This window comes from Dipodomys ordii, unplaced genomic scaffold (genome assembly GCF_000151885.1).
Source record: "Dipodomys ordii isolate 6190 unplaced genomic scaffold, Dord_2.0 Scaffold37, whole genome shotgun sequence".
Lineage (NCBI taxonomy): Eukaryota > Metazoa > Chordata > Mammalia > Rodentia > Heteromyidae > Dipodomys > Dipodomys ordii.
In genome coordinates, this window is record NW_012267253.1 from 1,678,967 (window position 1) to 1,706,305 (window position 27,339).

The window sequence follows — 27,339 nt, forward strand, 5'->3', positions numbered from 1 at the left end:
GTGTGTGTGTGTGTGTGTGTGTGTGTGTGTGTGTGTGTGTGTGTGTGTGTGTATGTGTGTTGGTACTGGGCTTAAAACCAGGGCCTCAAGCTCTAGCTTGGCTTTCTTGCTCACAACTAGTGCTCTGCCACTTGAGCCACGCCTCCAGTCTGACATTTTGTTGGTTAATTGGAGAAAGGGCCTTGCAGACTCTTCTGTCTTAGCAAACTTCAAATCTATCCTTCCTGACTCAGCCTCCAGAATAGCTATTATTCCAGGTAGGAGACGCTGGTACCCAGCTTCAGCATTTTCTTTTTTAAGTTATTCTTTCAATGATGTTGCTATGGAATCATTGTGGTAAAAACTGCTAGGCGGAGGGATGTGATTCTGGACCAAAGGGAGTATAAGTGTTTAGATGTCTGAATTATAGCTGCTGTCCAGAAGGAGAAGTCCCAGGAAACAGCACAAAAGTTAGGTAACAGGGAAACAAAGGAAGCAGCTTGAAAGAAGATAATCCACAAAGATGAGTGAGCACACAGCATGCTAGATACAGGGATGGCTCTTACATTTGGAACTATGCTTTTCTTTTCTTTCTGGATGTTAGCCTTGACACTCAATTTCTCTATCCCCAATATATGCTCATTTTAAAAAGCTGGTGACGCTTTATTTCCATAAAAGGCTCATCAAATTTATGTTCTCCAGTGCTTTGTGGAGACAATTTGACACCAATTGATTTATTGGTGTCCATTCACTCCCATATGTATTCTCAGTCCTCTCCTTTACTAAGTTGAATAATTGGAACAATCTGTATCTAGGTCTGTCTATTTTGACCTCTCAATGAAGTAATTCCACATTCCCTAAGGTCAACATCAGAAACCAGGAGATGAACCGTATGCTGCACTGTTTCACAGCCAATGATTGTCTTGTCCGTTATGTTGATGAACATCCACTATTGTAACAGAATTCCATTCTGCTACAGCTGTGTGACCAAGAGAAAGTTAACTTTTCTGGGCCTCAGTTTCTCATCTGGGAAGTGTTGGGAGACTCACACATAGGGATAGGTTTTTGTGAGAATTAGAATCAGATTATTTACCTAGTACAATGACTGAGATAGAAATTACTATCTTATTTTTTGCGTAAAACTTAAGAGTGTCAAATGATAGCAAATCACAATTACTTTGATTACAAACTTTTGCCCTAAAACCTCAGAAAATTAAGCTTCAAATATCTGGAAAATTCTGACATTGCAATCAGACTTGAACATGATGAAATATTTTGATTAAACACGCAGAAGCTAAAAGAACTGTGGAAATAAATTCAACAACTTTACCTTTCCATTTCTTGTAGAATGCTTGTGATGTCTTTTCCTAACTTGAACTTTTTCCCAAATGGAATGTCAGAGATAATGCTATCCACACATTCTGAGGGCAATGGTAAATCTGAAATACAGAAATCAGAGTGCCCTGTCACCAGGTCAAATATTTACAACTTACATAGTGAGAAAATTGAAGTACACAGAATTAGTTGTGCATTATGAAATAAAACTTAAGGGAGGTAATATTGTTTCTATGGAATTAGGAGCTTTTAAGATGCTTTTAGAATCACTGAAGATAAATGGCAGTGTCTGTATTCTGCCCTTTGAAAAATGATTTTTCAGGTATGATAAAATATGACATGAATTAATGGAATTTTAAATGAACCAGAAAACTCAATTCTCTGGACATATTACATGGACAGAGTTGCCAGATCCATAAAGAAATATATTGAGTTGTCAAGAAAAACTTTAGTTTTCCTTTCCCTTTTCATTATTACATATGAATGTTGCATGTTGGACCTATTTGTTTTTAAGGGAGAGATCCATAACTAACCTTATATTTTTAAGAGCAATTCAAAATGATTATCTAAGTCCTAATATTAAAAAAGTCATACAATTAAAAATCAAAATAATACCATTAGATAAAAATGATAATATCTGATTATTAAATCTAAATGTCTCTCTCACTATAACACTTGCTTGTCAGACATTACATTATAGAAGATGAAACACTCAATATTAACATTGAGCTATGTATTATTTCACTTTCTACTTTAAATTAAATTTAACAATTATCTTTAAATAGTCGTAAAAAGGAGTTTCAATTCCACATGTCAATTTCTAAGTAAATGAATTTTGACCGTTGTTACCCCTTCCATCATTCCACTTCTACTTTTTGTTTCTTATCCATCATCTTAATTAAGTTTGATATTTGTAAGGGTAGAAGATAGTACCATTTTGAGTAGTATCTAATTCTGTAAAAATGCAATGAAGTTTAAAAACTATTAAATACTATAATTTAATAGGAAATTAAAAATAACAAAACAAATCCAATTATGTATGAAAGTCTAATGATTACTTGCTAGCTTTCTTCTAGATCTAACTTTATGTGAGATTAGCAGAAGAGTACATGGTGAGAAGAACATGGTCAAGATAATATTCTCTTAAATTAAGACTGGGTTAGGAGTAGTGGCACATACCAGTAATCACAGCAATCTGGTTGAGGCACAAGGATATCACTATTCCAAGCTACTCTGGGCTACATAGGAAGACCGTTTAAAACAACAACAAAAACAACAACCAACAGCAACACAAAACTTGGGCAAAATTCATTTCCCCTGTTTTGGGGAACAAATCCAAGCCCTTATATATGGAAGGGACGTCCAGTACCAGAGCTCTATTCTCAGTCCACCCTATTTTTTTGCTTTGTACACTTAGTTTTAGGGTGTTGATAAAGGATACAATCTTTTCAGCACCATTTCTATACTTTCGGCAGTATAATCAAAGACCACAGATAGATAGTGAAAGCTATCAGTTATCAAAAACCATATTTTTTTTGGGGGGGTGGCTTGAACTCAGGACCTCATGCTTTCTAGGCAAGCTCTCTCTCACTTTAACCACACCCCTAGCTGTTTTTGCTTGAGTTATTTTTCAGGAAAGGTCTCTTACTTTTTGTCTAGAGCCAGTCTTTAGAGTGCGGTCCTTTCTGAAGCTCTTGAAGATATTGACACAACATTGGCAGTATGTAACTGTCTGCAAAGGTCTTGTAAGGGAACCCACATATCAACAGTAATAGCTTATTTTGCTTACGTTCATAAGAAAACATGGAATTGAATGCAAGCAAATATAATTTGGAAAAATAGCCACTTAACCCAAATGAAAGGTCATACTTCACAGAGTGATATTCAAATGCATTTTCTTCAGCTGCATGTAGTAAATACTTGCCTTTGAGCAATCTATCCTTGAACTTAATGCTTCTATAAACAGATTTGTTTTAGCTTGGTAAGTGATAACTATGTTGGCCCTCACAAATGAAACAGAAACTGACATTTTACTCAAGTTATGTGTTCATCATTAGCATTTTTTGTGTGCCTGCTGGTACCATGGCTGGCATTCTATCACTTGAGCCATGCCACCAGTCCAGTACATTGCTTGTTAATTGGAGATAGAGTCTTGCAGACTTTTCTTCCTGGGCTGGCTTCAAACCATGAGCTTTAATTCTTAGCCTTCTGAGTGGTTAAGATTACAGGTGTTGGCCACCAGCTCCTGGCTATTATTAGTATTCTTGGGAAATCGAAACTCAGTGCTGATGGTTTCATTAAAAATGTTCTTTAAGAAAATCTTCTTGCTGCTTAAAAGAAGTGCTGCCAAGCAGTGGCTCACACTATAATCCTAGCTACTAAGGAGCTGAGATTTGGGAATGGTGGTTCAAAGCTAACCCTGGGAAGGAAAGTCCATCAGACTCTTATCTCTAACCAACCACAAAGAAGCTGGAAATGGATCTGTGACTCAAGTGGTAGAGGACTAGCCTTGTACAAAAAAAGCTCAAGGACAGTGCTCGGATCTTGAGGTCAAACCCCAGGACCAGCACAAAGAATAAAATAATACAGTAACAATAATTGATGTCATTCAATAAGGGATTGAGTCGTGCTAGTGAGGCATGCAAATGTGTTTCTCTTGTTCCAACCTGCTTCCATATGGTACTAAGAATGTAAATATGTCTGTAGATTTAAAAAAAAAAAGCCTAACCAGTGGCAAATTATTTTCTAAGATAATTTGTAATACAATATTTTACCCCATATTTTCACAATGATTCAATCTCAGGAATAAATACATGTAATTTCTGCATGTTAAATGATCATCTCGACACTAGTTGAGGTAATATCAAAAAGTAGGAAACATAGAGTCATTAAAACACAGTAAAGGGACTAAGATTATGAGTTTATAAAGTTATCATTAGTGGACTATTAGTTTCCTAGTCTTATCTATGCTTACAGAGATCTTTACTTCATGTTGTTTGTTAAACTCTATGGTGGGTATTATTATTTTCACCTTACAGAGGAAAAATTACAGGGAGGTTCAGTTCTTTGCTGAGGGCCACACAACAAAGAAACCATGCTCAACTCAGAATTTACACTTGGTTGGTTGGTCTCCGTAGTCTACACATGCTCTTTAATTACTATAGTAAAAAGGCATGGGAACCTCAATCTGACAGTGTTGGAAAGGAATAATTAATAGATATCACTATTGTAAATTAGATTTATGATTAAAGGTAAAAACAAATTAATAATGAGAATAAAAACTTTAGGCAGGACATCTACCCCTGAGGTAGACATATGCAACAAAGGGCTAATTATTAAAGAGTAAACATTGTGCTGTAATATATGTAAGATATATATGTATATGTGTGTATATACATGTGTGTATAAATATATATATATATATGTATATATACATGACTCAGAACTGTTCTATTTTGTGCCCATATTATGTGTTCCCCGGTTATGAATAAGAAATGATTTAAATACATCCAACACATGGTAACAATTTTACTTAAATGTATATGGAAACATGCTTATAAATGTTGAACTCAGGACCTTTTCACTCTACCTCTACCACTTGACATGCCTCCAGTCCCCAATTATGAATCTTTAAAAAATAAAAATGTTACAATATTGTAAGTAAACTGAGTATTAGCTCCACAGATATATTATAGGGAATAATCTCAAATCTATCTGGCTTTAGTATCTTACCTACAACAGAGACTTTAAGCAACTCAATTCTGTCTTGAAGGTTTGCAGCTTTCACATTGCCCTGGGCACCCAGTAATTGTGAGTCACTGACATCGGTTCCCACATAATAAACATTCTATGGGGAAAGAAAGTTCATATTTTATGCAAAAATAAAGCTATTAGATAGCTGAGTAGTTAAGAAAATCTACTTGTACTTTCCTAAATGGTTAAAGTGAAATTAACAGATTTTTTTTTTTTAATTTAGAGACAGGATCTCAGTATATAGTCTGGGCTGGCCTTGAACTTGGGACCCTCCTGTCTCTTGTTCCTGAGTGCTAGGATTATAGCACCACCATGCCTTTAAACTCAAGTGAAAACAAATTTAGAGAATTCTTTTTTTATTTTTTTTGGGTCCGGTTGTGGGGCCTGAACTCTGGGCCTGGGCACTGTCTCTCAGCTCTTCAGCTCAAGGCTAGCCCCCAACAACTGAACCACAGCGCCACTTCTGGCTTTTTTCTTTTTGCTTATGTGGTGCTGAGGAATCGAACCCAGGGCCTCAGGCATGCAAGGCAAGCGTTCTATCACTGAGCCACCTTCCCAGCTCCTAGAGAATTCTTTAAAAGTATTTCATAGCAAAAAAACTTTTGTGAAAATGGCAAAAAAAATCTGTTAATATTTTATATTTCAAGTTAAACTAACTCTAAGGAATTTAGAGTTAGTTTAATCTAGGTCATGGCTACTTTTAGAATTCTGTCATGTTCCTCAATTTTTCACAACATTTAAAGGAATAACATAACAATTTAACCCATCAAAATGTATCTTAACTAACATGAACATTAACTCATATAATTACAAATAAGATTCTCCAAACTGAATATATACTTCTGTATACTTCTATATAATGGATAAGGGACCACATACCCTGACTAAAGTAGACCCACCACTTGGTTTACAACAAATGTTACAACTTACTGGCCATTCTTTAGCAGCCTCCAAAAGTATTGTTCCAAGTCCACACATTGGATCTAAAACCAATGCACCAGCCTAGAGACAGAAATAGGAATCTGGTATGAAATCTGTCATTATAGCTCTACCTTTATGGTAGAGCAGTCTCCCATTTCAAGAGTAAAAATTCGTTCTTGTATGTAAGTAGCAATTTTGCATATTCAAGTCTTAAGGCAGGACTGCGCTGACTATGTGAAGGCCACTGTGGCTGAGTGAACAAAAGGGACAAGGTGAGATACTGCATGTACAATGACCCCTGAAATCTTATGTTCTATGCCTACAATAGGGCAGTGAAGGTTCTGCTCCTTGCTCTGGAACTCAGGGTGGTGAAGCAGTCACCACGCAATCGTGCGCTTCTCTGAAAGATGGCACACACATCACTTCCACCAGAGTTGGACTGGCTAAAGCATGTTAATGACATGGCAGTATCACAGGTGCAGGGGGGCTGTGTGATACTACCTGGAAGTGAATATTAGGAATATTAGGAAGTGAATATTAATTTGTGGGGAAAACCCCTTAATTTTGTGGGGATGATATCATGTTCAATTTAGGTACTGTGAGGCTGTGGTTCTGTTCTGAAGGATGGGCAACTACTGGAGGGTCGGAGGGTCTGACACTACCCTTGAGAGGCCCAGGCTTGCTGCTCTGGCCAGCACAGACCCCAGAGGCGTATGATTGTTAACAAGGAGGCTGGCTGGGGAGTCCAAGCTGAGACGATGAGGCTTGGATTAAGATGTTATTGTACAAGTAGTCGGATTTTGTTTATACTTTTTAAAGGTGGAGCCAAAAGGAAAGACTTCTTATGTGATATTAATGAAAGAAAACAGTCTGGAGTGACTAAGAACTTTTTTTTTTGGCCTATTACTGAAGTTGGAGAAATGGTAGGAAGGAATACGGAGGAGACAAGAGTGTAACCTCTAAACGTTTTATTTTGGAGACAGCCTCTTAGATCTCCAAAGGCAGCTGCCAGGCGAGTCTGGAGTTTAAGGATTCAAGGTTTAGGAAGAATCAGTGTGAATCCATTTAGAAATGGTATTTAAAGATCAGAACAGGCTGAGATCATCCAGGAAGCAAGGGAAGTTAAAAAGGGAAGCCTGTAGATTGGACCCTGGTGATCTCCTAAATATAGACATTTGGAAGATGAAGATCTTGTCACGCACAGAAGTGATCTGCTAAATATAGATGCTCAAAAGATAACGATCTCGTCATGCACAGGAGAAACATCGCATGAGAAAGCCGGAGGTGAACCAGGAATGGGGGAGACAAAGTGGGAAAACTGGTTCAAGGAGAGTGATCCTCGTGTGAAAGTGCGGGAAAGGAAGGTGAGCACAGGCAGGGTTGTACCCCTTGGTGGGCACACAGGAGAATGGGATGAAAGGCAGCAGAGGCAGATGACATGGACAACTATGTGAAGACTCTTTGTTGAAAGGAAACAGGAGAGGATGTGGTAGCTGAAGAAACCTGTGGCCTTGGGGTAGGATTTTTACTCCTTCAGGTGTCAAGATGGCTGGACAGGTGAGCCTGTGGATGCCGACTGAGCCGCTGGAGGATGTGAGAGGAGGCAGAATCTGGTACTCAAGTATGAGGGTGGAACACAGTTCACTAGTACAATGTCAATGAGGCGGCAGATGTGTGTCTCATTCCTGATGATGGTGGGGAAAGTATACCAAAGTTCTGAGTCCAATAGTTCTGCCAGGTAAGAAGGTAGAGGACATAGACATGTCTATAATGATAGACCATGAAGTCTATGCTGTGTAGGAGGGATGAGCAGGTAGTGAGGGCAGGTAACATGAATCGGAAGAGACTGGAAGAAGCAAACAAGAAAGAGGGTAGGAACAGGATCCATCCTTCCTTCCTTGCTTCCTTCCTCCCTTCCTCACTCTCTCCCTTCCTTCCCCCTTTCCTCCCTCCCTCCTTCCCTCCCTCCTTCCTTTCCTCCTCCTGCTATTATTAAAAGAACAGCATATCACAATGTCACTTCAACTTCTGGGCCCAAGTGGTCTTCCTGCTTTGGCCTCCAGAATAGCTTGGATTATAGGCATGTGTCACCATGCCTGGCTACATACAGAACTATTGAAACTCAGCAATCTGGAAGGGACAGTCTTCTATATGTGACAAGGTCCAGGTCTAGGATGTGATTAGAGCAGATCATTAGAAGGAGGGAAACAAGAAACTTAAGAGACAGGTTATTGACTGACAATCACGTCAGGAATAATGATCTATAATCTAACAGGAATGATAGGGAGAAAGATTAGTTCTAGACTGGCATTATCTGATGCCATGTGCTTTCTGGGAAGAAGAGGAGAATTGATTACTCAGAAAGGGCAATGAGGAGCAAGCAGGACACCTACCCCACCTTCAGGCCCAGAGGAACTCAGCTGCAGTACAAATGCATCCATCATTTGGTCCTCGGTGCACAGCCAGTGTCAGACCAGAGACACCTAATGGAAAGAAGCAAAATGCTCTTCAGGAGAGCGCAACTTCTTCCTGGTGCTCATCCTCAGGAGGACTGAATATGGAACTCCCATTAGAGGGCAGTAAGCAGCAAAAGTAATAATGATGCCAGGCATATCATGCCTGAAATCCTAGCTGTTCAGAGAACTACAGTTCAAAGTCAGCCTAGGCAAGAAAGTCTGTCAGATACTCATATCCCATTAACTACCAAAAAGCCATAAGCAGCCTTGTGGCTCAAGTGATAGAGTGGTAGCCTTGGGCAAAAAAAGTTCAGGGACAGCACCCAGGCCCTGAGTTAAAAAAAAGGGGGGGGGTTATATCGTGGGAGAGGGACATACAAAGCAACAAAGAAATCATCTAATAAATATACAGGAATACAGGTGGACCCATTACAACAATGAGATGCACAAGACGTTATGTCGAAAAACACACTTTACAATTTGGTGTGGAGGGGGCAGATCGGAAGGCAGGGATGGTAAGGGGAAACAAAGGAGGAGGCAACAATGCTTGATAAGAAATGTACTCATTACCTTGCTCATGTGATTGTAACCCCTCTGTACAGTAAAAAAAGGCCTAATGATTCAAGTGCAATTTGTTTAAAATTAATAAAATTAGCAAATTAATTTTATTAAGGTTTTTAAAATGTGCCAAACACTATGTTTTTTTTTCTTTCTTCCTCCTCTAAGCTCTCTGTTCAAGGAGTCCTCTGGCCTGTTATATTTAAGTATTTTCCTGTGCCTTCAGATCTTTTCTGGCCACAACATCTGCAGACACAGAATGCTTCCGTCAAGTAGAGAAATGTTTCTGCATGTCCACACTAACTAGGACTTACAAAACTTGATTTTTCCTTACTGGTTATGACACGTAGGAAGGAGAAATGCTTGTGGGAAATGTGGAAAAACACTTGATCTCCCCATTTTCTAATTTAACTTTTAGTGTCATGGGCCTGCCTGAGCTTGGGCTGTGTGTTTTGTCCTGTGCACGGGGTCAAGCTGCTGACCATCCTACATCACCACTGCCAACCTGTCAGTCTCGGCTGCTATTTACTTGCTTTCATGCACTGGTAATCACACTGAGAGAGACTTTTCTGACTCTTGGTATGAGTGGGACAAACATTACCTTCAAATGTTTTTAATCATTTACTTTTGGGTGTTTATTTTTCTGAAAGATAGATGTTCATATATCAAGACAAAAGTCATGTTTCAAATTTGAGAGTGGTTATATACGTTCGTATTTAAATATAAACTGTTGCAACCACTGACAATTTGGAAAAGAATAAACACTAATCCTACCTCTTTTTTATGCTAAAGGAATTGGGTCTGAATATATCAGTCACATAAGAAAAGTGTGGGTTCTGGGAACATTGTGGCCTGAAAGTGTTCCTTTTACTTCCAGCTCAAGTCTATTTATTGTTTTGGTTGAGCCAAGTGATACTCGGACTTGATGCCTCTGGTGCTAGGGTAGTCCTGGGTGTGGCGGTCCCAGGAAGATATGGCTGTGGGTTGTGGTGCCAGGGGTCCAAGGACTAGACAACAGCCCAGTGGGACCAAAGAAGAACCTGGTCTTCAGAGATCTGCTTCCCAGGGCAACCAGTGAAGAGAGGCCTTCCCCCTATGTCTCAGTAGGGCTGGCAGATTCTCCTTATGCTGCTCAATGAGCCAAAGGGGTCAGAGGTATGCTTATGCCTTTTACCATTGTAGGAATCAGGCCATTCAAAATATTTTAATTACCATGTTTTGATGCTTGTCAGCCAAGAAGGAAAGATACTGGCACATGTACAGGAGAGAGCGTCCCTCCCTTGTAAACCACAGCTATTAACCACAGGAGAGGCAATGCACATGCGAATAAAAGAAACAGGACCAGGTGCCAGTGCCTCATGCCTGAGTAGCTTAGCTACTCAGGAGACTGAGATCTGAGGATCAAGGTTCAAAGCCAGCCCAGGCAGGACAAGTCTGTGAGACTCTTATCTCCAATAAACCACTCAGAAAACCAGAAGTGGCGCTGTGGTGCAAGTGTAGAGCACTAGCCTTGAGCTGATGAGCTGAGGGACAGTGCCCAGGCCCAGAGTTCAAGCCCCAGGATTGACAAAAAAAAAAAAAAAAGAACAGGAACTTTTACACGTATTCAAAGGTGGTACATACACCTTTCTGAAACTAACAGGGCCATGATTTTTAAGCTAAAAATATCAATAAATGAATTGAAGCTGAACACATCTCCACTATATTTGCTAAAACTTGGAAAAATGACCAAGAATAACTCAAAATGCAGAGCTAACATATCAAGAGATGGGAACTGTGTGATAAAGGATATGAGCCTGGGGGACAGAGCAGGAAGGGTAATGTGTTCATTACAGGAATCTCAGAGTAAAAAAAAAAAAAAAGGAAGCGTTTAAACTTACATGTGCTAAATAGTCGAAACAATAATAATCACATAAATAATGCGAAGAAGAATTCCTGGCTGGGGAAATAACATCCATAATTATTAAAAAATATGAATTATATACTCCATACAGTAATTACAACTTTAAACATCATAGCAATGACTACTGATGTATTTTCTGTATGCCAGGTATTGTTCTAATTCCTTTTTGCATGCAAAGTCATTTCATCTTGATATATTCCTAACAGATACTATTTTCATCCTGAGGAAATAAGAGTTGTGAAGAATTTTGCCACAAACTTCCCACATAGTAGGTGCTAAAATTGGAATTAGAACCGCAGCAGTCAGATTCAGGAAGCTCTAGGCTGAACAGAAAAGAGTCATGCTCGAGATTCTGGCAATATTCCCCAGCTTTAAAGAGAAAACCCAAAGAAGCTTCTAGGCACAAAGAACAAAATACTTATGAAGAAGAAAAATCACCTGACTGTCCTGTTCCTGTGTATTGCTGCCAGCTAGAAGGCAACGGAAGAGCACCTGAGAGACAAACGGGAAGAAAGGCAAGTGCAAGGACCTTCTACCAGCCAAGACAGGTGTTGCCAGGATGAAAGAGGAATTTGAGGACAGAAAGGAATTCTGAGAGAATCATATGTGATCACACACAGGAGGAAAACGCCAAAGAGCAGACTGTAACCAAGCAACAACCAAATGAGAGCAGACGCTTTGAATGGGGAGAGGTGAAGAACGAACTGGCGAGGACAACCCGTTCTAGAACTTATTCTCTCACGGGCCCAGGGCAATGTGTTGTCACAATGCTACTGTAACCTTCAGGGCGGGCAGTGGCACTGGCAGCCCACTAAGAACCTTGCAAACAGCAGAGGTGACTTGAAGGGAAGTTCTGGCACAGAATACATACTTTTTGTTCAATCTAATAGCTGGGGGCCGGGAGAGAAGGGTAGGGAGAATGTTTCAAGGGTCTCATTGTGAGGAAGAGAAGAGAAATGATTCATGATGGGGCAGGGAGGCAACTGGGGAAAATGAGGACCATAGCAGTATAAATAGCTAGTCTCTTAGAGGAAAGTGGCTACCCTGATGAATGTGTCCCATTAGCACAGCTGGAAAAAGATCTTAATGAATAGAATAGAACAAAATGCTTCAGCTTCAGAAAGGATAGCTGAGAACCTGACCAAACTAGCAAAAATTTAAACAGGAGAATGGGAAGTTAGGGACAGAGCAAAGCAGGAAGAACTGAATTAAGTGTTAGTTGTCTTGCTGCTTCCTGAATTTTCTCATTGGAAAACCCTCAGAGTCCGGTAGAAAGGATCAAAACTTCTGTGTATTTGTAAGAACTTGAACTTGGAAATATAGTAGAGCAAAGAAATTTTGAGTAAATGCAGGCACAAAGGAGTAAAAACGTTAACAAGATGTGGTGAAATTTTAACTTAAATTCACCAATCAAGGTAGACTTTATGTAACAACAGACATAGTTTATAATGAAGCAATACTTTGTACACTCCAAGCCTTACTGAAACTGAATAATACAATCAACTACCAAAAAAGGAACTTAATAATATAGTAACATGCAATTTCAAAATAGCTCATTCAGGATGGAGCAGATAATAACATAGTAAGCAAAGATAACAGAGAATGTTTTGTAACCAGAAAATAACATTTTCTTATGTTCATAGAACATTTACAAAAATGGAGCAAGATTTTGTTTCCAGAGAAAAATAAATGTTAAGATATAGAGGTTTTATAGGTGACAATTTTGAGTTATGACACACATTAGAATTTATAAAATGTGTCTTTTGACTCAGCCTTTTCATAGCTAAAATACTTTCAGAAGTTCAACAAGACAGTTTCATTATGGTGGGGTTTTTTTTGGAGGGGAAGCAGAGAAAGAAGCACTGGAGATTGAATTCAGAACCCCATACTTGATAGGTAGTGCTGTACTACTTAATTGCTTTTCACACAGGGTTTTATTAAGTAACTGGGATTACTGGTATAAGACACCATGCCTGGCTTGTTTTTTTGAGAGAGGGTCTTGTTACCTTGTTACCTCTGTTACTTTTTTAAGTATATCACCTCACTGACCCTCCACTTTAACAGTTAAGTGTAATGACAGTAACAACAAGCAAAATATCAAACTAAAAAAGAAAACACAAAAACCATGATGTCAACCAGTAAGAGTGAAGCAAAAAGGATCATGCAATCAACAACATTAATATGTATAAGAACTTTTTCTACCTTAATTTCTGCCAGAGATGCCATTGCCCATGCTATAGTAGATCGAAGTCCAGCCATCTGGATGTAAGTTCTGCTGGCTAAAGGAACCCTACAGAGAAAAGAAACGGATTAGTTACAATATTCTATATCAAAAACCAGGATATAAATAGAATGATTAATCTGTATCTGAGAAGGATTTAAACCTATTCATCTGATACCAAGTATTCTTTTTTGTCCATTGTAGGGCTTGAACTCAGGGCCTAGCCTGAACTCTTGCTCAAGGCTAGTGCTCTACCACTTTAAGCCACAGCTCCATTTGTGGTTTCTGAGTGGTTAATTGGAGATAAGACTCTCACAGGGTCTTTCCTGCCCAGGCTGGCTTCAAACAGTGACCCTAACATCTCAGCCTCCTGAGTAGCTAGGATTACAGATGTGAGCCACCCAGTTCAAAGTATTCTTTTAAATTAGATCTTTTGTAATGGGCACTTTGTCTAACAGGAGGGCGATGTGATCTTTCAGAAAAGGACACTTTTTTAGACAATGGAAATTTAGACTGCCTTAGGCTGAGTTTATAAAACTTGAACCACACAGAGGGAAATCTCTAGTTCTTTCCTGTCTTTCTATGGGACCTAGCAGTAGAAAGGCAGTACAGCCCAGTGGATGCTAACTCACAAATCTGCTTTCTGTGAAAGCCCCTTTGTATGCTCCTCAAAAGATGACATAAAGCACCATCTGGAGTCTGACCTTGTCTTGACTGGGAAGATGGCACAGATTTTTCCCAACAGAGTTCCCTGCATCACTTCACACTCCATCCTCTGTCTCATTGCTATTCGGTTTTCTAAACTGAATAGAAAATTTCAAAATATGGTCCAACAATATCAAACCATGATGTATTATTTCTAATGAATGGGCAAGCAAATCTTAGCAATGCTTATGTGCTTTCAGTACAAGTCTACAATTTACTGGTAAGTTAGGATTTCAAGCATTGGTCCTGCTTTGATTGGGGGCACGCAAGTTCAAACCCACTAAGAGGACTCTTCTGTAAACATTACATGGGGCCATATTGCTCTGCAGACTCTTAAAAATGTTCAAATGAGTGCCATGTATATAAACTTTACATTCATTTCTTTCATCATCCTTCTCTGACTTTACATTAGCCTGGTTTTGTTTATATTTACCGCAAGATGCGTCAAATTTATGTATCCCTTAGATGACTTCAAAGACAACTGTGTAATTGCAAACTACTGTTCTAATGATAGCTGTGCATGGTAAACTCGCGGGAACTGGGCATTTTAATAAAGCATTTTGTTTTATAGGAAATAATTCTTTCCACTGCAATAGTATTATAGTCATAGATTTGATATCCAGGTAGGACACTGCCAGGTGGAAAAACTATGAAATATTTCGAGTAATGAATTTTGCTTCTAAGAGATAAACCCAGCAGTTAGCTTGGTACAAGACCCACTTCATATTCTAGATACCACAAAAAGCATTATGGAAAACTGTCTTCATTTGGTTAGATCACAAAGTCTTCTTCTAAAGAGCAGGGATTTAGTAGGCCTTTGAAATTTTGGACAATTATGTATTTTTACTAAAAAAAGTTTTATTTTATGGGAACTAACACTACTAATATGCATAAAATTCAAACTTTCTCCTCTCTTTCTTTTTAAAATGTAATATCCTTGGAATTTTTCTAAAATCACAAATTGTATAGCATTACTCTTACATTTCAATGCATCCTTACTTTGCTTAAATTTAGGCAAAAGTGATCTGTGACAACTTTTACAAATGGACCTCATTAAAATCAGTATAATAAAATTATTCAGGGGAAGGTCGTATTCAGAAATGAATTCCTTGAAAACAATGATCTTCTTTATTAAAATTCGATTTTAGCTGGTTTTTATGTAGTTCAAAAGTAAATGTTGCTTTTCATCTTTCTTCTATAGATGCATTTCTTCTTTATTCTTTTACATACTGTCCCCTTTAAAGAAAAAGATATGCTAATCCCTAACTCTTGCTTACATTTTTTTTACTTGAACCCCAGATCTTTATTTTCAAACCCGTGTTTGGAAATTCCTTCTTTGAGGTTATGTAGTGCAAATTCAACAGAGAACATACTCCCTTTCCCCAGATTTATCTTCATACACTTCTTCCTTTTCTTATACTACTTATATCCATAACTTGAGCACCCAAATCTATATATGTAGTCTACACGTCATCTGAACTCCACATCCATAATTTTAAGCTCTACTTGGACATTTGTTGCTGAACCCACTCTTTCCTTCCTGGCATTTTCTTTCTCAGGGATTACCACCTGCATCTACTACTTGCTCAAGTCAGAAATCTAGATGTTATATTAGACATTTTTTTTTTTTTGCCAGTCACCGGGCTTGAACTCAGGGCCTGAGCACTTTTGCTCAAGGCTAATACTCTACCAGTTGAGCCACAGTGTCTCTTCTGGCTTTTTCTGTTAATGTGGTACTGAGGAATCGAATCCAAGGCTTCATGCATGCTAGGCAAGCACTCTACTGCTAAGCCACATTCCCAGCCCCACATTAGACTTCTTAAACTTTTTCTTGAGTTCATGGCAATTTTGTTATCCCTGACTTTGCATACTTGAATTCTTCCTCATGGTCTGTACTGTTGTAATTCAAACCTCCTCCTTCTCTCATTCTTTTTAAAATGTAATCTCCTTGGAATTTTATTTTTGAAATCACAAATCGTATAGCATTACTCTTATATTTCAAATTCTTAATGCTTATTTTTTAAGAAAAAAATTTAGTGGAGCTATGGCTCAAGTGGTAGGACACTAGCCTTGAGCAAAAAAAAAAAATAAATAAATCCAGCTATTTAACATGATTAGAAGATAATCACAATTTGTTTCTTACTGCTCAACCTGAATTCTCTACATTTATCTTCCACCATCTCTGGTCTGTCCATTCTTGACTTATTTAACATCCCCCATAATATTCAAAGTTCCTTTAACCCATGTGCCTTAGCGGATGCTACTCCCTGCCATTCAGGTCTTTTCCCTCTCTTGTTTACTGACAAATGCTTATTCCCTTTGGATCTCCTCTGAAGTGATTCTCCTTTATGCTCCTTTGCTCATCTGTTCTCCATTAGATGGATCATCCTTCCTGACTCTGGCCAAGCATTTATCATATGTCTGTACTACCACTAGATCAAATGTTTTGAGCTGAATAGTCCTTTTACTCATCTTTGGACTTTGGCTATCTAGTACAATGCTTAGTACAAACTGATGGGTCAACTGAGACGAGTTAGGTGAATTCATCTTAGTCTAGTAAGCATTTCTCTTCTTCCTTTACTAGTTGAACTGTGGCAAAAAATAAAACAGTTAAAATATATTCAGCATTTATTCTATTTTAGAAATAGTACCAAGCATTTTCATGTTGGCTAACTCATTTAATTCCAACCACAAAGCTATAAAATAGGTAACATTTCTTTCCTAGTTTTACAGCAGAGAAATGATAACTTGGTCAAATTTGCAGAGCAAATGGAGAAAGAAGGGAGCAATCAATCCATGGTGCTCAGCCATTATACCACACCAAGGGGAGGATGGGTGGCAGGCTTCTACAATCACTGCCTGAGGGGCTTCTCATAGCTAAAGAGTTGTTTTGACTTAAAAGCAGGAGAACTCTATTATGAATAATATTTTAAGGAATTATGGAGCTATGCTTTTAGACGTGGCTTTCAAACTTCCTGGCTGTTCTTTAATGCTCTGTCATTTCTCATCTGTTCATAATCTTAAGCATTTAAAAATACATCTAAATTTAACACTGATGATGCACAGTGGAACCATAAATCAAGTCACTTTTCTGATCTTAAATTTTTTTTTTGTCTAGAATCACCTAGAAAAAGGTACCTACACCATGATATTATGTAGCAGTGTTGTACACAGAAAGTGTGGAAGGTATACTCCCAAGAACCAGAAATCACCTTTCATCCAACTGGCATTATCCCCAAAGCACCTAGAGAAAGTTATGTTGCACAGTAAAGTGCAATAGATATTTCAAAAAGAAACACTTGTTTGCATTCATTATTACTTAGTGCTCTATATAATGAGGGAGGTACTGGGAAAAAATTTTAAAAACTAGCAATGTCCTTTCACACTGAAAGGATAGTGGCTATAGAATCTGGAGAATGCTCACAATGAATTTGTGCTCTATTTTCTTTTTCAGTGAAGATTTTTTTCTCTTTCACTTAAGTTTCCAATATGCCAACAGACAAAACATTTTGGTTTAAACATGGTGTTGTGAAAATTACTTCATAACAGAAATAATGAGATACAATTTTCAGCATTAATCATGGAGTCAGTTGATGACTGTGACTGTTTTACAGCTCTAACTGATCACATCAGATCCATTTAGTTCCACAAAAACATCTCACTGGCTTCAAGAACACACATGCTTTGCCTTTAGCTCCCTTTGTTATATATTTCATGCTATAAGTGAAAAGAATAAAATTCTTAATTTTATGAAATTTCAAGGGGCAAACCTAAAGCTTAGAATACAATAGTCACCTGAACAAAGGAATCCCCAGGACAGAGTACACATCATTGAGATGTATGAAGATCTGAAGGAACAAATACAGAAATTACAATGAAACAACAAACTGTGCAAAATTACAAACAACTGGAAACTTCTACTTTGAGCTTATATTATATGATTGATAAGATTCTGTTTTAGTGCTACAGATAATTTCTTATTAAAGAGATTTTGTAGTGAGCCATGCCTCTACAAACGGACGATAAATATTTTCTTCAGTTGTGATGAAATGACTCCATTCTAAAAGTCTACTTATAGAATGTTTGTTGGGGCCAGGGCATCACAGGGAAGGATGTGGTCGAAAGGAGAGGAAAATGTATATACGTATACAAATGTATATACATATACAAATGTATACAGTTCAATGTACATATGTGACAACAGAACCAGATAACCTGAGGGGAGGGATGGGGCTGGGAGGGATGGGGACAATGATGACAAGGGATCAAGATGCACTGTATCATAAACTGATATGTTGGATTGAACCCCTTTGTACAACTACTTAACGATAATTTAAAAAATTATTTTAACAGTCTCTTAGAGTTTGGATAAGTGGTTTTCACATTGAAAACAAAAGCAAAAAGTAAAAACTAAAGCAGAATTAAAAAGTGTGAAAAGAACAGATGACTGTCTTTTAAAGGTTACATGTATATCACTGAAATGAATATTCATTACCTCTAAATTTGGAGTCCTTAAATCTGCTTTCCATCCAAACTGTTTCATAAGAGCAATTCCAATGATTTTTCCTACCTCCTGGAAAGTAGCAATTTGGGTAAGAATATACTCAAAATGAAAAATTTAAGTTTAAACATGAGGTAAAACTAATAGCATCGTAGAAAATTGTGTAAAATATCATCTGATAATGCTGATGACAATTTTGTTTTCCAGTAGTTAAGTATTATACTAAGTTGATTCTGGTGGCTTACGCCTGTAATCCTAGCTACTCAGGAGGCTGAGATCTGAGGATTGTGGTTCAAAGCCAGTCTGGGCAAGATTCTTATCTCCAATTAACCACTAAAAAGCCTGAAGTGGAGCTGTGGCTCAAGTGGTAGAGTGCTTACCTTTGAGCACAAAAGCTCGGGGTCAGTGCCCAGGCCTTGATTTCAAGCCCCAGGACCCCGTCCCCCCTCAAATACTACCCTAAAGGACTTTGTCTCTCTCTTTTTCCTCCTTCTTTCCCCCTCCTTCCTTCTTTCTTTTTAGACTGATTCTCTTCTGTCTCCCAGGCAGGCCTGCAACTCATAATCCTCCTCCTGTTGCATCCTCCAGAGTTTCTGGGATTACAGGTATGTTTCACCACACCTGGCTACTTTAAAGCATCTTTTACTCAAGACAATAGGGTTAAAGTTTACCTTCTCCATTCTTCCAATATATCCCTTGGCACTAATGTCCATTCACAAATAATCTCTGTTCTTGTAGTTTTACATACTAAATAAGATAATGACCTAATAAATATGGCCACTCTAAATTATAGAAAATGAATGTATGCTAAAAGATGAACAATTTTAACTATTATAATCCTCCATGTTCAAAAAGACCAAATCAGAATCATAAGACTCATTCTTCTACGGCTGTCTGGTTCTGTCTGGTTGACTAAAGCACCACTGAACTTTGTAAGGGCAACCAATGATGGTCTGTGATGGGAACAGTGCTGTCCACTCTTTTCTAGTCTAGTAGGACCTCAGCTGTATTGTGTGTTTGCAGTCTACATCTTGTAACCATACTACATTCAGCACCTGGTACAGAGTATCCACTCAAAAGACACAAGTGTTAACATGGCACTAGTAGTTCATACCTGTAATCCTAGCTATTCAGGAAGCTGAGATGTGAGGATGAAGGTTAGTTGAGGCTGGAAAGTCTGTGGGACTCTTTATCTCTAAATAACTACCCCCAAAAAGCCAGAAGTGGAGCCATGGCTCAAATGGTAGAGTGCCAGCCTTCAAGAAAAAAGATACAGGCTCTCACTTAGGCCTTGAGTTCAAGCCCCAGTACTGCCTCTTCCCCCCCCAAATGGAAAAAAAATACAAAAACCAGAATTGTAATGAAGAGACCATGATAAGCCAGGTGCTGGTGGCTCATGCTTGTAATTCTGGCTACTAAGGAGGCTGAGGTCTGAGAATCAAGGTTTGAAGCCAGCCTGGACAGGAAAGTCTGTCCATGAGATTTATCTACAATTAACCACCAGAAAACTGGAAGTGGAGCTGTGGCTCAAAGTGGTAGAGTGCCAGCCTTGAGCAAAAGAGCTTAGGGACAGTGTTCAGGTCTTGAGTTCAAGCCCCATGACTGACCAAAACAAAAAAAAAAAAAAGAAAAGAAAAAAAGAGAAACCATGATACTATACTATGATTTGCCACTGCATAAGACATTATGAATTTAAGGATACTTTTAGGCAGGAAGTAAAAAAAAATTATAAGCAATCCCTTTTATACTTTGAGGCTAAGTTAAAAAGGGAAATGTAATTTAAAGTAGACTTAATCATATGAGATTAGGCCCAATCACCTGGGCCAAGTTACCTGTTATGTGAGAGGTCAGCACTCATTTAAATCTGAAGGGTAATTAATTCTGTTAGAAAATGGGACCCCATTGAGAAAAGCAAGCATACCTGTGCAGTAAAGACCTTTGCAACAGTCCCACTGCAGCGACAAGATACCCTGAAAGTGAAGGCCGGGCTGGGAGCATCAGCTGCTTCCTCTACCTCGTCCTCAAGCTCCTTTTCTTGAAGGTTCTCTCTTCCAGCGTTAGAATCTCCTTGCTCCAATGCACTTTCTTCTACTTGTTTTACCTGCGGGAATGCCTGTTGAATCTCTTCATTCTTTTGTACCTCGACTTTTAATTTCTTAGAAATAACTATTTCATTTTCGTCCACTTTTCTTTTGAGAGGGTTACTAATACTTTGAGAAAGTTTTTCTTTTTGTGCATCATTTTCAAGAAGACTTTTCCAAAGTGAAATGGCATTCAACCAACTTCCTGGATCATCACTTATAAGTCTTCTCATTTCATGAAGTATTTTTCCTAAATAAACATAAGCTCAGTTTTATCTTGAAGTTTTAAGGATCAACTGTATGATATTCAACACTCCTTAATTCTCTTACCTTTATTTCTTTAAGTTTAACTGAATTGTTACATGAGGCTTTGTTTTGGAATTTGTACAATTTATCTTAAGAATACTGTACAGAATATAGTTCATTCTTACATACATAGCATAAAAGGCTGTCATTTACATGACTAAAAAACACCATGTGCTATTTAGCAAAACCATTTATGCTAGGATAATATGTATATCTATCTCAAGAATATATTCAAAGATCTAGAGTATTTATGGAATTCTGCAAGAACAAATTGTGAAATGGAGCTCAGAAACATAGTAGTTGAATCTTGGGCCTATTTCCTTTTTTTTTTTTTTTTTTTGGTTGATCATGGGGCTTGAACTCTGGGCTTGGGCACTGTCCCTACGCTCTTCAGCTAAAGGTGAGCACTCTACTGCTTGAGCCACAGCGCCATTTCCAGTTTTCTAGTGGTTTATTGGAGATAAGAGTTTCACAGACTTTCCTTCCCAGGCTGGCTTTGAACCGTGATCCTCAGATCTCAGCCTCCTGAGTAGCTAGGATTACAGGCGTGAGCCACCAGCGCCCGGCTTTGAGTAATATCATTTTAAACTAATTTCCACAGAGTATAACTTCAGATCCACTACAGACTCATTTTTACTGCCAGCATGCAGAAACCTTTCAACTTTCCCTTCTAGCAAGAGTCATCAAGACATCTGAGAGTAATTCCTGGGCTTCCAGGAGACAAAGGTATGGAAGAGACAGATCAAATTATATCAATCCCACAATGTAATGCCGGGAGATTCGCTCTAAAATTTTTCCTGCTTGGCCATTTTTTATCATTTGTATTTTTCTTAAAAGTTTTGTTTTGCTAGACTATGTAATCATGTCTCATGCACATGAGCAACCAATGGAAACTTAAGGCAGTGTTCAATGCTGTGGTGCCTGAGCCTTTTTTTTTTTCTGCTTTTATGAAACTGGGAGGTATAAGGAATCTTTTAAGTTCCCTTTTTATAAATGAGTATAAGTTTGTTGAAAATATGCAGTATTTTGCTATATTGTATTTTCCCAATTATAGCTTGTAGTTAATATTTACAAAGTGATGGTTTTCACCTATTATTAATAAATGCATTTAGAGTTATTAAAAGTTTCTTAATACAAAATAAGTGCAATTGGCTAGTTTATCATTAAAGAAATTGCCTGATCATAATTCACAAAGAAAATTATGTTGCTTAGGGTGGTAAGATCTCCAAAGAAAGGCAGTATATTACAATGAAAATTGATATTAAAACTATGCAATAACATTCAGAAACAGAAAGACATATAATTATGCTGGCACTTGTATGAGCAAATCTTAAAAATGTGAAATGTCTGCATTGTCATTATTAAGCAGAAAACTCTGGAGTACAGTGTATCCCATGGGTGAAAGCAGTATGTACACACTGTACCTTTACTTGGGGAAGAAGCAGTAAGTGGAAACTGCTTCTTAATCAGCAAAAATACTCTTTCTGCAGATTTTAAATTCTTTATCATACTCAAATTGGAACAGGTGATGAAGAAAACTTTTCCTGACATATATTCAACCTAGGGACAGAAAGATAGGTGTTAGTGTAGCTCAGTGTCAGCTTAAGAACCTTTTCCATTCCCCTTAATGCATGAAGATACAGTCTCTAAGGGAACAATACAAAGGATCATTTCTGAGTTAGGGGTGGCAGCTCAAGCCTGTAATCCTAGCTACTGGAGGATCATGGTTCAAGATCAGCCCAGGCAAGAGACGTTTATGAAACTCCATAGAAACCAGTGATTAGGCTTGCTGGTCCATATCTGCTATTGCAGTTAAGGGAGAAGCACAGTGGCGTGTGAAGTGGTGTGTGAGCCTGTCATCCTTAGCGATGCGGGGAAGCACAGGAGGGCCCGCCCCGCATCAAGGCATAAAGGCACGAGGCCTTGAGTTCAATTCCCCCTTTTCTCTCTCTTGTCACTGTCTCTTTCTTACACACACACATACACACACACACACACACACACACACACAGTGGCCTTTGAACCAAAATGTAAAATTTATGACACAACTTTGAGTTAAACCCAGAAGAAAAATTAAAAAAAAACAGATATTATGATGCACTGATAAGTTACATACCCAGTAAGTTAGTGCTGGTGAATATTGAAAGTAATGTTCCTCCAAGTTTTGCAGAAGAACCTTAGGAAAAGGGTTTTAACAAAAGAACATAGAGGATGCAAGACTAGGAGTGAAAACTTGGCTGAAGGAAACTGTAAGCTAGCCTGGCAACATTTGCTGACATGCTGATGGATAATGCCAGGTGGATGGAGATGTAATGTCATCTAGCTTGATAGAGAGTTATGAAATTCTGAGTACCAGAGACAGCTATGGCCAGCCACTAGAGATCTTGATGAAAATGGTGACAGCACAGATTAGGCTGGCAGAGCAAATTTACTTTGAAAGAGGCTTAAAAAAATGGAGGAATGTGGTGCTGGAGGGAGTAGATTACTGCAGTAGGAAAAGAGGAGACATGGGGGCTATTGGACCTGGATAATGGAGACAAGCAAGATTTACACATCAAAGAGCAACTTCCCAAGCCCACACTTGTAATCCTAGCTACTTAGGTGGCTTGAGATCTGAGAATTACAGTTCCAAGCCAGCCCAGGACAAACAGAACATTGGGGGTGAGGGGGAGGGGGGAATTAGCAAGGGGAAGAATGGTCTGCAATAAGATGAGAAAATGGGTAGGAACTGTGTATGAATCAGAACGCATATATCCAGAAAAGCCTTCCTGGGGGGGGGGCAGGGAAACAAGCAGGGAATAGGGGAGGAGAGGTGGAGACAGCCTGCTTCTGAAATTCAAATCTCTAAAGGTGAATGTATTCATATTACCCAAAAGAAAGTAATGTAACTTAGGTACTACAGCTGGGAGAGAATGTAAACCTCATAGTGCTCAGCCAACGAGGAAAGGGGGAGGGACTTTGTACACTAGGGATAAATTCCTGGTAACTGCCCAAGGTGTGCCTTCCTATTAACACCCAGCAGCAAGACCACAATTAAATTCTCCCACCTCCTACTTCTGAGTTCATTCGGTGAGCTCGGATGGGTGAATGTGTGGATCACATGAACTCCTTGCCAAGCTTCTAAAGAACTCAAGTATTTTGCTGAAAATGTATACCTAGATTCACATTCTAATGAAAATTCATAATGAAACTCATTATTTTGGATAATATACACTAGGGAAAAATATATCTAATTTATATACATTAAAAAAGCAAGCAGGTGCAGTAGCTCATATCCATAATCCCAACTACCTAGGAAGTAGAGAGCCGTAGGACTGAAGTTGAAGACTTCAGTTACTAAGACTCCTACCTTAAGAAAATAAACTGAGGGGCTAGGAAGGTGGCTCAGTGGTAGAGTGCTTGCCTTGCATGCATGAGGCCCTGGGTTCTATTCCTCAGCACCACATAAGCAAAAAGAAAAAAGCTGGAAGTGCCACTGTGGCTCAAGTGGTAGAGCGCTAGCCTTGAGCTGAAGAGCTGAGGGACAGCGCCCAGGCCCAGAGTTCAGGCCCCTTGACCAGACCCCCCCCCCAAAAAAAGAAAAGAAACTGAACATGGTGATATATGCTTATAATTTCAGTTTGGGGAGGCATAGGTAGGAGGATGGAAGTAGTGGTTCAAAGCTGACCCCAGGCAAAAACATGAGACTATTTAAGAATAAGCTAGCGCCAAAAAAGAGGTAAGGGTGTAACTCAAGTGTGCTTGCAAGTATGTAGCCATGAGCTCAAATCCCACTACTTCCAGGATAAAGAGAAAACACTCACAAATCCTAAAAACAAAACCAACACCAAGACCCCTGATCTTTATCTAAGTACTTGTCAGTGATCTAGATAGTAATTTTTATTAATTATACAAAGATTACATCTTTTATTACTCATTTGAGGATTAAGTAAATTATAAACAAGTTTTTATAGATGAAATGATTCCTGTAATTTGTTTTGAAACTTCCTGGACTGACAAGTGTTAGGAGGTAGGACTGGAACAGAATTCACAGTAGGTGGGGCCTTGATGCAGCTGGTTGAGAACTATGTAAAATTCGCCCTAATATTCTGATTACTTTAGATGCGTATGAAAGTCTCCATGGGGGGGGGGACAGCTGTTTAGAATACACAGGAAATTTTCGACTCCAAGCTGTGTGTTAGAAGAACCACTATATCAGTGCCACAAGAGAGAGAAAGCATGTTCAAATACAAACACCTGGGCTCCACTGTGCCCTGACTAGAAGGAAATCTTCTGGCGCTGGTACCCAAGGATATGCTTCTCCAGGGGGTGGTTTTTATGTTCATGAAAATTAGAAAAACACTGATTACAACTGAGTGATTAAGTAAACAATCACTTCTGAATTAATTTGTTTTGAATATTAATCAGATTTTTGAATATTAACCTTAAAGCAAGCTGAAGTTTGTAACAGCCACTTTTTCTTTCTTATCATTGTAAGGGTGATTTTAAGCATTCCTGTGCAAACGAATCTAAAGGAACTAACACTTATTGAGCACCAGCTCAATTGCACCTTGCAATGTGTGCTATCAATCTGTGTATGTGTGTTACTATATACATATATATGTATATATTGTATATATATATATATATACATACATACACACATATAGTAAAGGTGATGTACAGAGGGGTTACGGTTACATAAGTCAGATAGAGTACAATTTTTTTTTTTTTGTCAGTTGTAAGGCTTGAATTCAGGGCCTGGGTACTGCCCCTGAACTCTTCTGCTCAAGGCTAGTACTCTTATCACTGAGCCACAGAACCATTTCTTGATTTCTGATGGTGAACTGAAGAGTCTCTTCACAGACTTTGCTGTCCCATGGGCTTTGAATTGAGATCCTTACATCTTAGTCTTCTGAGTAGCTAGGATTACAGGCATGAACCACCACCACCCAGCAAGAATACATTTCTTTTGGAACAGTGTCACTCCTTCCCCCTGACAAGTTGCATAGTTCATTTTCAATACAGTGTCTAGTACTCACTAGAGTACTAGAGTACCACTGTTGTATTTGTGCACTTTGTTCCACCCTTTCTGTGTCTACCTTCCTCTTCCTAAAACAGATAGACTTACAAGACAAAAGGTAAAGAAAACAAACCCCCAACAAAGTGGGGAAAAAAACCCTCTTGTTTCCATTTCTTGGAGTTCATTTCCATAAATATTATTTTATATATTCATATGTACATAGCTATTGAGCTTTTGTGATCCTCTCTGAAGGATATCCTCCTTTGGTTTCACTGTGTGAATGTCTAGAGACCTGTTTAATCTATCATGTCCTGGTGTATTTTCTGTCTTTTACCCTCCAGTGTGTTTACTTATAGAATTATAATATGCTATCAATCTTTAATGATCTTTAATGAATGGATTAATCCTTTAAAGTAAGTCTTATCCTACAGGAAGTACCACTTTAATGAGTGTTAAGACAGCATAAAAGAGTGATATTTACAACAGCACTAGTCATAGAGCCAAACTTACCATTTGCAACAAACAGAAAATGAACAGTGCAACATTATGTGGGGCCCGCATCATTGGCTGGGTTGAACATGACTATAGATTCACAATGGAATTTAGAGTTTGAATCTCACCTTGGCTCTTTCCTGGCTGCATGCTTTGAATAAAATAGTTGGATTGCCTGTGCTTTTAGTTTCCTTCTCTGTGAAATGTGGAGCACCTCCTCCATAAGGTTGTGAAGATTAAGAATATAAACAGCAGAAGGACCTAGGCGGGTGTCCCTGCCACTCTGGTGTGCCTGATAAACATCAGCACTTGTTATTATGTGCTAATTAGTTACGAGTAGCTACATTCAACACTTCATTAAATTTGGTGTCCCAAACCACATATGGCAGGTAGCCTAATATGACTGATGTTAGTTATTTATGAGTACTGAGGTTTGTTACCCAGTTGCTTTACCACTTAAATCATATTCCCCCCCCTCCTTTTTTTTTTTTTTTAAGATAAGTTCTCCTGCTAACTTTGCCTTGGCTGGACTCAAACGACAACCCTCCTTCCTCTGCCTTCCCAATAGCTAAGGTCACAGCTACGCGCTGTCATGTCATTCTAGGAGTCTCCTGGCCGGCCCTGGACTCCCACAGCAGGAACTCCTCTGGCAGACTTCCTACACTGTAGGAGTTCCCAGAGATTTGTTTGTTTGTTTTTAAATACCAGCTTTCCTGTCCTATTATAAACCCCGCTCCCCCCCCCCACCTCCCTGTCAACAACTAGCTCAGCACACTTCAGGCTCTGGCACCTAATCAGCCTTTACCAGCTTGCCTACCTCCCAGGAATTAACAGCAGTCGGCGGGAGGCCCGGGAGAGTAAGCTCAGCTCACACCAGTTTCAGGGGGACGTCACACCCCATTTCAGCCCCCTCCCCGGACCCCCACCCTCCAAAACATCCCCCCAGGGAAAACCAATCGCTGTCAAAACCCAAGCACCCCGACCTGAAGGCCATTTGCATTCATTCAGCCCCGTCCCAGTCCAGCCCAGTCCTAGTCCCAGCCCAGCCCCAGCCCAGTCCTAGTCCCAGCCCAGCCCCAGCCCAGTCCCAGTCCCAGCCTAGTCCCAGTCCCAGTCCCAGTCCCAG

At 39.0% G+C, this 27,339-nt stretch overlaps 1 protein-coding gene across 4 annotated transcripts in view; it reads right to left on the bottom strand.

Annotated features, from left to right (window-relative positions):
* The window catches only part of Thumpd2 (THUMP domain containing 2), a 33,628-nt gene that overhangs the window by 5,269 nt on the left and 1,020 nt on the right, over positions 1 to 27,339 (bottom strand). The window contains exons 2-10 of one of the 4 annotated variants that reach the window (XM_013018023.1): positions 22,144 to 22,279; positions 20,254 to 20,663; positions 18,327 to 18,404; positions 17,627 to 17,679; positions 13,831 to 13,929; positions 13,108 to 13,195; positions 5,998 to 6,069; positions 5,047 to 5,161; positions 1,310 to 1,418 (exon numbers count right to left, since the gene is read on the bottom strand). In XM_013018023.1, the coding sequence (XP_012873477.1) occupies positions 1,310 to 1,418; positions 5,047 to 5,161; positions 5,998 to 6,069; positions 13,108 to 13,195; positions 13,831 to 13,929; positions 17,627 to 17,679; positions 18,327 to 18,404; positions 20,254 to 20,663; positions 22,144 to 22,279 (1,160 nt within the window). The remainder of the gene's footprint in view (positions 1 to 1,309; positions 1,419 to 5,046; positions 5,162 to 5,997; positions 6,070 to 13,107; positions 13,196 to 13,830; positions 13,930 to 17,626; positions 17,680 to 18,326; positions 18,405 to 20,253; positions 20,664 to 22,143; positions 22,280 to 27,339) is intronic. The other 3 variants (XM_013018026.1, XM_013018027.1, XM_013018028.1) reach the window with 3 other exon arrangements.